At 44.9% G+C, this 12857-nt stretch overlaps 1 protein-coding gene across 1 annotated transcript; it reads left to right on the top strand.

The window, feature by feature from the left end:
- Window positions 1-1160: 1160 nt before the first annotated feature.
- Window positions 1161-9308, top strand: LOC140739396 (endogenous retrovirus group 3 member 1 Env polyprotein-like). The gene is made up of 2 exons (XM_073067668.1): window positions 1161-1904; window positions 6790-9308. The coding sequence occupies exon 2, from the start codon at window positions 7082-7084 to the stop codon at window positions 8750-8752; it is 1671 nt and encodes a 556-aa protein (XP_072923769.1). The 5' UTR covers window positions 1161-1904; window positions 6790-7081; the 3' UTR covers window positions 8753-9308.
- Window positions 9309-12857: the final 3549 nt, after the last annotated feature.

Below are 12857 nucleotides of genomic sequence, written 5' to 3' on the forward strand. Positions count from 1 at the left end.
TAAAGCCACGTTTTGCTATATTCCGGTGTTAGTTGTCTCTCTTCCTAAAAGAACACAGGGCAGAATTTCAAGCCCAACAGATATGATTCCCTAAATCCTGCTGAATACATTTACAGAAATGATCTAGTTCAAGATGGTATGTGGGAGGCATGATCATCATATATTTATGTCTCCCCTGACGATAATGACTCATGGACATAATGTCAATATCACCATTGCTGGATTGTGATAATGAACTTTGCTTAAGGAAAGGGTTGTATTCTGGACCTGCAGGAATGTCTAGCATTGGTGAGTATTTTGAAGTGTGCCGTATACATGGACGTCAAAATACAGAATATGTGGACATACCCAACAACTAGAGGCATTAGCAGCATCAACAAATTCATATGATACTTGGAAGAATACTTCATTTGGGTCATTTCAGTTGGCTCCTTGTGAGAAGGGAAAATTGGCAAAAATATAATAACAATAAATAATATTAGAATTAACTTCATAATGTCCAGTAGTTGTCGACTCTGAAGTCCTCTGGCTGGTCAGTGATTTGCTGACTGTAGCCCAGCAGTGTAGACACTGAGAAGGAGGTTAGTAGCACATTAAACACAGTGCTTGCTGTCCACATTACCTCGATTGTAGTCGCTGGCACATATCCACTTACTTTTACCTTCTACTTTTACTGCCATGTTAGTAATTAACAACATTTGATAAGGACCTTCTCACTGAGCTCCCAATAGTTCATTATGCAGTTTCTTATTCAGAATCCACTTACCAGGAATCAGGGTGAGGCCTCCTTCTGTTGGATCACTCCAAGTGGCAGAAACCTGTTGAGAAACAGACTGGACTGAAGAGCTTGTGTTAATTTCACAAAATAGTTAACTAAACTATCTGCCCCAATGTGTATATCAGCCTTCTTGAGATCAAGAGCTCCCAGCAGTGACCTAAGATGCCCTATTATTACCTTGAATGGACTCGGTTTAGTTTTCATGTTTGGGGTTGCTCTAATGCTACAGAAAACCATAGGAAGAGCCGCAGGCTATGATATTCCTTCCTCACAATTTTTCGTCAGATATTGTTTGATGATATCTGTGTTGCACCTGCTATCACTTGTTATTTAGCTGCCAAGATATCTGAATTTGTTGACTTGTTTGATGTTTGTTGTAAGAAGTGAAAGGGTTAAGGTTAGACTGTGCTAAGATCTAAGCTTACAAAACATATGCTGACACATTGCTAAATAAGGATATAAGATTCTTGCAAAACTGTATAGGTACAATCTGTACCTTGTGGTAATCATGAAGAACTAAAAAGGAGTCATTAAGCTAGGAGCTGAGAGCGGAGGTGGATGAAACAGATGGAGATAAGCTGTACTCTTGTGGCTAACTCCAAGGCCGATGAGTGTTTGAAAACTTGGCAGACATGGCTCTGCGGATGGCTAACTCCAAGGACAGAGGATATGAGAAAATGTGTATGTGACCCCCGAAATGTACAAGCCTGTGGGGAGGGGGAGAGTGGAGCTGACTATGAATAATTGTAGGAATGATACAGCAACTGAGGGACACGTGATAACCTACTTGAAACTGTATAAAAGGAAATGAAATGTAATGCTCTGGGCTCAATACTGCTGGAGCAGTTTTGGGTCCGACTCTGCAGACTCGTGAAAAATAAAGCTTTGCCGCTTTGCAGTTTGCTGAGACTCATGGTGTGAGTTATTTCTGACAGCTGGGGGCTCGTCCGGGATCCCCACTCCGGTCGTGGAGGGCGAGAGGAAGGACATCGGAGAAGGTGCACCCTGCCGAGTTCGGCAGTCCCTGATTCCTTGCTCGTCGTCTGAAACGGCTTGAGCGAGTGAGATCCGGACAGCGCAAGGCGGCAAAGCAGGGAGGAAAGGAGACGGTTCTACGGCACACCGGGTAAGTGAGACTAGCTAACTGAGATCTAGGTGGGTGTGACCGGGTAAACTAGGTGTGACGACACCTAGAGTAAAAAGAACCGGGCCGGGAAGGGAATAATGGGAGGGGGAAGCTCAAAGGAAGAGGAGCCGGAGAGTTCGGGTTTGTTCCCGAAGGTACCTCCTGATAGCCCCCTCGGTAGAATGTTTGCAGGATGGGGATATGGACGAACAAAGGGAAAGCAGAAAAAGAGAATGGTAGAATATTGCAAATTATGGTCCAAACAGCCAATAAAAGGGTCCTCGGTATGGTGGCCACCATTTGGGTCAGATGAGGATTGGGTTAGACAGGCCTTAAACATATATGTAAACTCTAAGCCAAATGTAAAAGAAGAAGAAAGTGAATACGCCTCTTGCTGGGTTTCGGGGCCAGGAGACTCAGCCAGAAGTTACAAATTGGAAACAAAGAACAAGGAGAAACCTCCTTGGGAAGTATTGAATCATTTACCTCCGCCTTACGTGCCCCGGCCTGAACAACCGGAGGCGGCTCCCTCTGCCCCCCTCCAACCGGACGATCCGGCACGGGAGGCGGAGGCTGAAAAGGAAAAAGAACGGGAAGAATGGGCGGAAGAAGAAGAAAAACGAAAAGAGGAATACGATGAGTGGTTAGAAAAAGAAAGGAAGAAGTGGGAGGAAGGGAATCCACCACAATCAGGACCCCCCTTTATTATGACGCGCTCCCGGACACGACAACGGGTGAAAAAGGAAGAGGAGCCCAAGTTATGCCCCTTAAGGGAGGTCCCGATGAGTGGACCTGATGGGGGAACGGGGTATGTGAATGTTCCCCTGACCAGCACTGAGGTAAGAACCTTTAAAAAAGAAATGAAGAACCTCCTGGAAGATCCGATGGGACTGGCTGAACAGTTGGATCAGTTCCTCGGGCCTAATATATACACCTGGGATGAAATGTATTCCATCATGGGGACGTTATTCTCAACCCAAGAGAGACAAATGATAAGACAAGCGGCTATAGTTATGTGGGAGAAAGAAAAGACTACCGAAGGGGCACCTAAGTTTCCCCTCACGGAGCCAAACTGGAACAAACAGACTCCTGAAGGACGAGGAAACATGAGAGACATGAGGGAATTCCTGATAAAGGGAATAAGACAAGCGGTCCCCAAGGGTCATAATTTCAATAAGGCATTTGGAAGCCACCAGAACCCCGATGAGACCCCAACTGACTTCCTGGATAGAATTCGGAAAAATATGCAACAATATGCGGGGGTAGACCCGGAGACAGAGGTGGGACAACAGTTAATTAGGGTAGAATTTGTATCGAAAGCCTGGCCAGACATTCGGAAGAAACTAGAGAAGATAGAGGACTGGAATTCAAAACCCTTGAGTGAATTACTGCGAGAAGCGCAGAAGGTGTTTGTAAGAAGAGACGAGGAGAAACAGAAAAATACCGCTAGGATAATGGTTCAGACAGTACGGCAAGTAACCACAGAAAACAGGGAAAAGAGGGGAACGTGGTCAGACCGAGGCAATGGCCAAGAACCAGGAAGGAAAACGCGAAGGACTCTAAGATGCTTCCACTGTAACGAGGAAGGACATTTTAAACGGGAATGTCCTAAGTATCGGCGAGAGGTCAGGTCATATGCCATGATGGAGGACGAAGACTAGGGGGGTCGGGGGTTCCTACCCTTGGGGAGAAGAAACTATCGACAGGAACCCCTGGTAAATCTGAAATTAGGCCCCCAAGGGTCAGATACAACCTTTATGGTAGATTCGGGTGCTGAAAGATCCAGTGTAATCCAGATACCTCCCGGCGCCCGAACAGGAACAAGAGTAATGAAGGTATCCGGTATCGGAGGAAAAACGATACAAGTGTCCATTGTGGACAATGTGGAAGTCGGATATGAAGATAGGGCAACAAGGCAAGACCTTCTCCTGCTGCCCTCGGCAGGATTCAACCTATTAGGAAGGGACCTGCAAGTGCAACTGGGCATTGGAACAGTGCCGATCAATGGAGAAATAATAGTAAAATTATTCGCATTAAAAGAAGAGGACGACCAGAAAATAGAGCCTGAGGTGTGGTATAGAGAGGGAAATAGGGGAGGATTGAACATCAGCCCTCTACAGATCACCTTGCTACCGGACGGTCGCCCAGTAAGGAGGAAGCAGTATCCCATTGCGATGGAAGGAAGAAAAGGGCTGCAGCCGGTAATTGAAGGGCTGATCGCAGATGGACTGCTGGAAGAATGTATGTCGCCATATAATACCCCCATCCTCCCGGTGCGAAAGCCGGACGAGACTTATCGGATGGTACAAGACCTGCGGGGTCTAAATGCAGTAGTCCAGACCCGATACCCGGTAGTACCCAACCCGTACACCCTGATGAGTAAAATCTCCCCTGACCATGAATGGTTCAGTGTAATAGATCTAAAAGATGCTTTCTGGAGTTGCCCGCTAGAAGAAAGCAGTCGGGACATGTTTGCGTTTGAATGGGAAAATCCTACAACAGGGCGGAAAAGACAACTCAGATGGACGGTCCTGCCGCAAGGATTCACTGAGTCACCTAACCTATTCGGGCAGGTCTTGGAGCAAGTACTAGCGGAATTCCAATGTGCTCCAGAGAACCAACTGCTACAGTATGTGGATGATTTATTACTATCCGGGCCAACACAGAAAGGGGTGCAGGAAGATACCATCAGATTACTGAACTTCCTAGGGAAAAAGGGGCTACGGGTTTCCAAGAAAAAGTTACAATTCGTGGAAAAGGAAGTAAGGTATCTGGGACACCGGGTCAGTAAGGGACAGCGAAGCATTACCCCAGAAAGGATAGCTGGAATAACAGGGATGTCGCTACCTCGTACCAAGAAGGAGATACGACAGTTCCTGGGGTTAGTGGGGTATTGTCGAATCTGGATTGAGAATTATACTCCCCTGGTGAAATTTCTGTATGATAAACTCGGGCAAGATGAGCAAACAGTAAAATGGACAAAGGAAGAGGAGCAAAAATTCAACTATATCAAGGGGCAATTGATCCGTGCTCCGGTGTTAGTCTTGCCAGCCCTGGAAAAACCATTCCAGCTGTACGTCAACAATGCCGAAGGAATGGCCCAAGGGGGTACTCACCCAACTAAGAGGAGGAAAGCGGCAACCCGTGGCTTTCCTGTCAAAAATGTTAGACCCGGTATCGCGTGGATGGCCCACCTGTATCCAAGCAGTGGCAGCGACAGCGGTATTGGTAGAGGAAGCCCGGAAACTAACCTTTGGAGGGAAGATCACAGTGCATTCTCCCCACTCGGTCAGCACCCTACTAGCCCAGAAGGCACATCGGTGGCTCACTGACTCCCGCATTCTAAAGTACGAAACTATACTGATGACCGGAGAAGACCTAAACTTCGCAAAGGATTCCAGTTGCAACCCAGCCCAGTTCCTCTATGGAGGACTAGAAGAAAAGGAGTCAGAACACGACTGTATTGAATTGTTGGACTTGCAAACAAAGAGCCGGGAGGACTTACAGGAAGTTCCCCTGGGAGAAGGACAGGAATTGTATATAGATGGATCCTCACGATGTATTGATGGAGTACGGCACAGCGGATATGCCATCATTGACGGAGAGACTGAAAGAATAGTGGAGTCCGGGAGATTACCGGGAAACTGGTCGGCCCAGTCATGCGAATTATACGCACTCCAGAGGGCTCTGAGGATATTGGAGAAGAGGATCGGAACAATATACACTGACTCTAAGTACGCCTATGGGATAGTACATACCTTTGGGAAGATATGGAAAGAAAGAGGACTGATAACGGCCAGAGGAAAGGGACTGGCACACGAGCAAATGATAAGTATGACATTGGAAGCCCTGGCCCTACCAAATGAGATTGCGGTAGTACATGTACCCGGACACCAAAAAGGATCAACACCTGAAGCAGTAGGGAACCGTCTAGCCGATGGGGAGGCCAAACGAGCAGCCGTTGAAGACCCGATCCAACTCCTGACCTTGATACCAGTGAGGGAAGGACTTACTAAACAACCTATGTTTACCCAAATAGAGATTGATAGCATGAACCAACTAGGAGCCCGAAAAGACACTGATGGTAAATGGACGGTCCCGGATGGGAGACAGGTACTAAATAAGGAAGTAACCCGCAACATCCTCCAACAGTTGCACCATCAAACCCACTGGGGAGTACAGGCCATGTGCGACACAATTCTGAGGGACTATGTATGCAAAGGAATATACACACTGGCCCAGCAAGAGATAACTGGATGTCCGACGTGCCAGCGGATAAACAAGAAAGTGATGCGATCCACTCCAAGAGGTGGCCAGCCACTGGCCATGAGACCGTTCCATAGAGTCCAGATCGACTTTACCGAACTACCCTCAGTGCAGAGATGGAAGTACCTGTTAGTAATAGTGGATCATTTTACCCACTGGGTGGAAGCATACCCGACCACAAAGGCCGATGCGCCTACAGTAGCCCGAATACTACTAGAAAACATAATCCCCAGATATGGGATCATGGGGTCCATAGACTCGGACAGAGGGACACACTTTGCCTCCAAGACGCACCAGTTGATTTGTGATGCATTGAGTATCCAATGGAAATACCATACCCCGTGGCATCCCCAGAGTTCGGGACGGGTGGAAAGGATGAACAGTACCTTAAAGGCGCAATTGACCAAATTAATGCTAGAAACCAAGTTACCCTGGACTAAGTGTCTCCCCATCGCCCTGTTAAGAATCCGAACAGCACCCAGGAAGGATATAGGAATCTCCCCCTATGAAATGCTGTTTGGACTCCCGTATTGGAATAAGGTAGAAGGGTACCCCACGCTACAAGGGGGTGATATTTTTATAAGGAACTATTTACTGGCACTATCTCGTTCCTTTGCAGAACTGCGGAAGAAGGGTCTTTTGGCCCAGACTCCGCCGCTCGACTTTGCTTTACATCAGATCGTGCCTGGAGATTGGGTTCTGGTACGGACCTGGAAGCCGGAGAAGTTACAACCACAGTGGGAAGGCCCTTTCCAGGTCCTGTTAACCACCGAGGCGGCCGTACGAACAAAAGAGAAAGGGTGGACCCACGCATCCAGAATAAAGGGACCAGTTAAGCCTGAGGGACACACGGAGTGGACCTGTGTTCCCAGTGAAGAACCGTTGGTGGTGAAACTGAAAAGGCAACAAAAATGAACTCAATGTGGACTGTTACATTATTGACTGTAATATATTTAATTCTGTATGTGGGAAAAATAGAAGGGAAATGTGACAAGTGTAGGAACCGAGTTTTGGAGAAAGGAAAAGAACGACCCGGGGCCCTTGTGTCACATTCACATGTAAATGACCAATGTTATGGAAAAGAAAAAGAGGAATGTGAAGAGGGAGGAATAAAATATACCCTGAGAAAGAACAGGGGATACCCCGGTGGATCAGTGAGAGAAGAAAAAGGAGAAGGGAGAAGTTGGAGTGTACAAGAAAGTACATGCCCTGAGACAGAATGGATATGTGAAAGGAAAGAAAAAGGAAGGGCAGAGTTTGGTGGAGTCAGAGAAGGATGGGGAACCTATGGAAAAACAAGACCGGAAATGAAGGAAAACCTGTTTATAGACTTAGCAACTCGAATAGCTACAAGTTTAAATGTAAGTGACTGTTGGGTTTGTGGGGGACCCCACATGAGCGAGCAATGGCCATGGATAGGTGAGAGTTTGAGTGTGTGGGAGCTATTGGCTCATGATTGGGATAAGAAAAGGACTGGGAGGACGCAAGAATGGAAGTTAACAAACTATCCGGAAGGACAAGTATGTGTAGAAAGAAAAGGGAAGGTGAAAGTAGGAGAAAGCCCATGTCAGAGTATAAAGATGGCTAAAACAAAAAATAATGCCACTTGGTGGCCCGAGGAGCCGACTTGGTACATAACTAAAGGGGCAAAGGACAATTGTACGGCTATGGGAAACAATTCGGGAATCTGGAATTGCAGTGGGCATAACCCGTACGAAGGAATTCCCAGTGTTTGGAAAGCCTGGCGGAAAGCAAAGAAAGGAGGATTTGTTCCAGAAGGTCTGTTCTGGATTTGTGGGAATCAGGCATACACCAAATTGCCGAAAGGATGGGGAGGAGTTTGTTTCTTAGGCCTTATAAGGCCAGAGTTCTTCCTCCTACCCCAGGATGAAGATAGGGAATTGGGAATCAAGTTATTTGACTCACTGAGAAGGGAGAAGCGGGAGATAAAGGTGGGAGAATGGGGCGACGAGTGGCCTCCAGCACGCATCATTGAATATTACGGACCAGCAACTTGGGCCCAGGATGGGTCATGGGGTTACCGAACCCCGGTATATATGTTAAATCGAATAATACGCCTACAAGCTGTAGTAGAGGTGATCACCAACCAAACCGCATTGGCTCTGGAATTGCTGGCTGAGCAGCAAAGCCAGATGAGAACAGCCATATACCAAAATCGATTAGCATTGGATTACCTATTGGCCTCCGAGGGAGGGGTCTGTGGAAAGTTCAATCTGACAAACTGTTGCCTAAAGATAAATGATAATGGAAAGGCAGTGTTGAAAATATCCGACAAAATTCGGAAGTTGGCCCATGTGCCAGTACAAACTTGGAGATCCTTAGGGAACCTGAGTTGGCTGGATAGTCTGCTGGGAGGAAGCTGGTGGCGAATAGCCCTGTTAATATTTGGCGGAATACTCATAATGATAATCATATTACCATGCTTAATACCCTGCTTGAGAGCATTAATAACGCGAGTAGTAGTACAGGTAATGCAGCCAGGGAACCCAGCTGACCCGGCTAAAATGCTGTTGCAACGAGGCAGAGAACTGGAAGAGTGGAATCCCTGGACAAATCCTTAGCACACTCTAAAAAGAAAAAGGGTGGAATTGTAAGAAGTGAAAGGGTTAAGGTTAGACTGTGCTAAGATCTAAGCTTACAAAACATATGCTGACACATTGCTAAATAAGGATATAAGATTCTTGCAAAACTGTATAGGTACAATCTGTACCTTGTGGTAATCATGAAGAACTAAAAAGGAGTCATTAAGCTAGGAGCTGAGAGCGGAGGTGGATGAAACAGATGGAGATAAGCTGTACTCTTGTGGCTAACTCCAAGGCCGATGAGTGTTTGAAAACTTGGCAGACATGGCTCTGCGGATGGCTAACTCCAAGGACAGAGGATATGAGAAAATGTGTATGTGACCCCCGAAATGTACAAGCCTGTGGGGAGGGGGAGAGTGGAGCTGACTATGAATAATTGTAGGAATGATACAGCAACTGAGGGACACGTGATAACCTACTTGAAACTGTATAAAAGGAAATGAAATGTAATGCTCTGGGCTCAATACTGCTGGAGCAGTTTTGGGTCCGACTCTGCAGACTCGTGAAAAATAAAGCTTTGCCGCTTTGCAGTTTGCTGAGACTCATGGTGTGAGTTATTTCTGACATTTGTATTTCCGATCTTGATCACACATTGTTTGTCTTTCTAGAGATGACCACGCTTTCTGTCTTCTTGGTGTTGATTGAGAGGCCTCTGCGATTACTTTCTACTGCCACTATAGTGAGTAGTTGCTGAAGTTTTGTTCCTGAGTCAGCCAAATAACAAGTGACGGCAGGTGTGACACAGAGATCAAATACAGAATAGCAATGGCGAAAGAAGCTTTCCAGAAAATGAAGACCATATTAACAGACAGAAAGATGAGCATGTACACTACAAACAGAATACTGCAGTGCTACATCATTCTATCCTGACTTATGGAAGTGAATGCTGGACCATTTCCCCAGCAATGGAAAAGAGACTAGAAGCAGCTGAACTATGGTTCTACAGGAGAATGTTAAAAATATCATGGACTACACACACATCAAATGAAGAAGTTCTCAGAAGAGCCCAAGCAGTTAGATCACTCATACCAACAATGCCTTCTTATCACATGCCTTCTTAATATACTTAACATTGTAGTATATTTTATCAATTTTTTTATTGATCTTATCAAACCGAGATGTTGTATTCAGGTAAGAGCTCAAACACTCAGTTACACTTAACTAGAGATTGTGTAGTTGGTTTCATGACTTTGACCATTGTCTTAATTCAATCTTATGTAAGACTTAACTTATGTATATGGTTAATCACTTCGACTGCTCTCTCACAATGTTATTGGATTGCAATCTTGCAATCAAAATTTTGTTGGAAATCACGCCAAAATCTTCAAAGATTTCTTAGTACTCTAATAGCTTGTACTAATTTAATTTGACCACAATATTAAATTCAGAGCTCTTCTGATTTTTTCAGATTTTTTTTTAAAGAACAGCAATGTATAATAGCTTCCATCATTCTTATGTTTTCACTATAGGGTGATCTGAAGCCTTCCTTTTACGCTTGTGTGCTGAAAATTTCCACTTCATCTGGGATTCTTCCGAGTCCTTAAATCTGTGCAACCATCCTTGTCAACTACACCAAAATTGTTGGATTCTGAAGTTTTTGATCCGAGTTTCTTTCCGAAGTCAAGGATGAGACATAAAACTTGTTGCTCACAATTGCTTTATTAAGCGCAGAGTAAACAAAGGGATTGTGGAAAGAGAGTTGCAAGAATCTAGTAGCAATGGCAGGAAAGAACAAAAGAGAAAGAGCCAGGGTCTGTGTGCTCTGCTCCTCATACTAGTTTGTTAATTCTATTGAATATCCATAGATAAGAGACATCCAATTCAAATTTGTAGATAAGAGCTAACCAATCTAGTGTATTCAAATAATTCCACACTCAGGAAGTTTTCAGAACACAAAGAACCATAACCATTATGAAACACTCGGAACACCCACATATACGCTGGTAACCACATAAAACACAAGCAGGCATAAGAAATTTAAATGACAAATAAAGCAACAATTATACAGTCCAATACAACAGTGGTGAAGGAATAGATCCATGCCAAGAAAACTCAGAGGAATTTTGGGAATTACAGCAGCAATCCAAGGTTATTCAAGTTCATTTCCCATGCAGTTCCCTCATTAACAGGTCTAATTCATCTGCCTTGTGACTTTTCAACTAATTAGACTGAGATTCCTCAAGGTAACATGAGAGGTCAAAAATGATTCTGTTCCAGAAAAGATAGGCCAAGGAGTTGTGAACTACACCAATGACTACTTTTTTTCAAAATCAGGTTTGCAACAGCAATATTCCATAGCTATATATTCAAGGCATATGACTTTACTGAATAGGTCTGACATCTTTTGCATGAATAAGTCCCTAGCAAACCTGGGGTTGTGATTAGGTGTTACAGAGCACCGGTTGAGTCCTGAATGATGCATTTTCTGAGATGGATGGGGTTCAGGTGGGCAAATTGCCCTCATATGGAACAAAATCAGTGAATGGAAGCCCAATGGGGGAGAGGTGTTTTGGGGCTGGAGCCTGGGGCGCGGATTTCAGATCATGAATTTGAGCCTTAATTGGGGAGTAGGGGATCAATGTGAGATTTGTAGGAAGAGTTTGGAATCATGTAGGTCAGGAGTCCCTTAACCTGGGCTCACACAAGCTAGTCAGAGCCTCGGTGGGAGGCTGATCAGGGAGGTGAGAATCCAGGGCCTTAGTCTGGGAGTGACCAAGGATGGTAAATAACATTGGAGATGTCAGTACCCGGAGCATGAGGGGAGAGATGACAAAAGAATGAACAGGATCATCAGGTACTTTCAGGTTGGTTCTTCTCAGTTCTGTTCAGATCCAATCAGAATTTGGTGCTTCTACAGTTCTTCGGAGTTGCTGGACTCTCTAGGAGGTGATGTACTAGGAGCTAATGGAAACTGGCTTCACTTCAGATCATCTGTAATAACCATTAACAGAAACATGGTCACTTCGTGGCCATTCTGTACAGAATGTTGCATGACAGAAATAATAGGTGGAGAGCCAAGAAGATCACGATTGGCAGGAAACAGACACACATAAAGGTCTTAAGCAAACAAGCAGCAACAATTCAGTAAGGAAGCCACACTGGGATATTCACTGCGGCCACATCTCAAAAATCAGATGTTAATTTTCCCAAAACATATCAGCTCCAGACTTGGATTTTACTTCAAGCCAGAGCTGGAGAGCTTTTCAATAAATCAGAGTTTACCACTTATTTCTGTAACAAGAAATTTATTGTTGCTGCAGAGAGGTCCCAGGATCCTTAACGATCATTTGGAGAATCTAATCATACATGCTCTATTGTTAGGACCTGAAATCCCTTTTTGAATGCAACTGCAACTTGTATGCCATTAGATATTGCTCTAAAGCTGGCTGTGGTTGAATGGAGCTGTCTATCATTTCCATGTTGGATGGATAGGTTCCAAGCTCTGAGTTAATTCATGTACAAAGTTGACATTGGACTTTCCCATGTTCCTTATCAACACACAAAGATTTTTTGGAAGGGCTGGCAATGTGTTCAGCTTTTCACTTTGCATATATCCTTGTCCTTGAGGCTGTCCCATAAAAGGTGTTTGCCTTCTGGAGCTAGCACTGCCTCTCCTTTCACCCTCTGCTCCCTCCACCCACCTCTGGCTATGGGCCTCTTCACTGCTGCCTCATGCATATCCTGCAGGTTAAACTCCAAATACAAAAGCTCTCAGCAAATGGGAGTGTTTCGCTGAATAGCTGCGTTCCTTTATCTTTGCAACCTTTTCAATCACCCTTTTATTACTATTTGGTGCTGTGTTATTTCTTTGCTATCTGGAAGGAAAAATGCACAGTGATAGGAAGATGGTGATTTAAGGCAGTGAAGCAAGAGGTGTGTGCATGTATTATCTACAGCTTGGGAATAAGAACGTAACCACAGGTCTGTATAGGCAGGTTCTCCACTGCCAAATTCCTAACAGGTGCCAATTATATCCCACCTTGCTCTGTGAGTGGCACGCAGTCTGTGGCTATCATGATTTAATGGCTGGCACTGAGTACAAACTATGAGATGTAGGTTTGCTAAGATCATAAATGAGTGTCCA

The sequence above is a fragment of the Hemitrygon akajei genome, chromosome 15, assembly GCF_048418815.1.
Source record: "Hemitrygon akajei chromosome 15, sHemAka1.3, whole genome shotgun sequence".
Lineage (NCBI taxonomy): Eukaryota > Metazoa > Chordata > Chondrichthyes > Myliobatiformes > Dasyatidae > Hemitrygon > Hemitrygon akajei.

What these genes read in the sequence shown, in the direction of transcription:
- LOC140739396 (XM_073067668.1), top strand. Translation starts at nt 7,082, where the DNA reads ATGAACTCAATGTGGACTGTTACATTATTGACTGTAATATATTTAATT.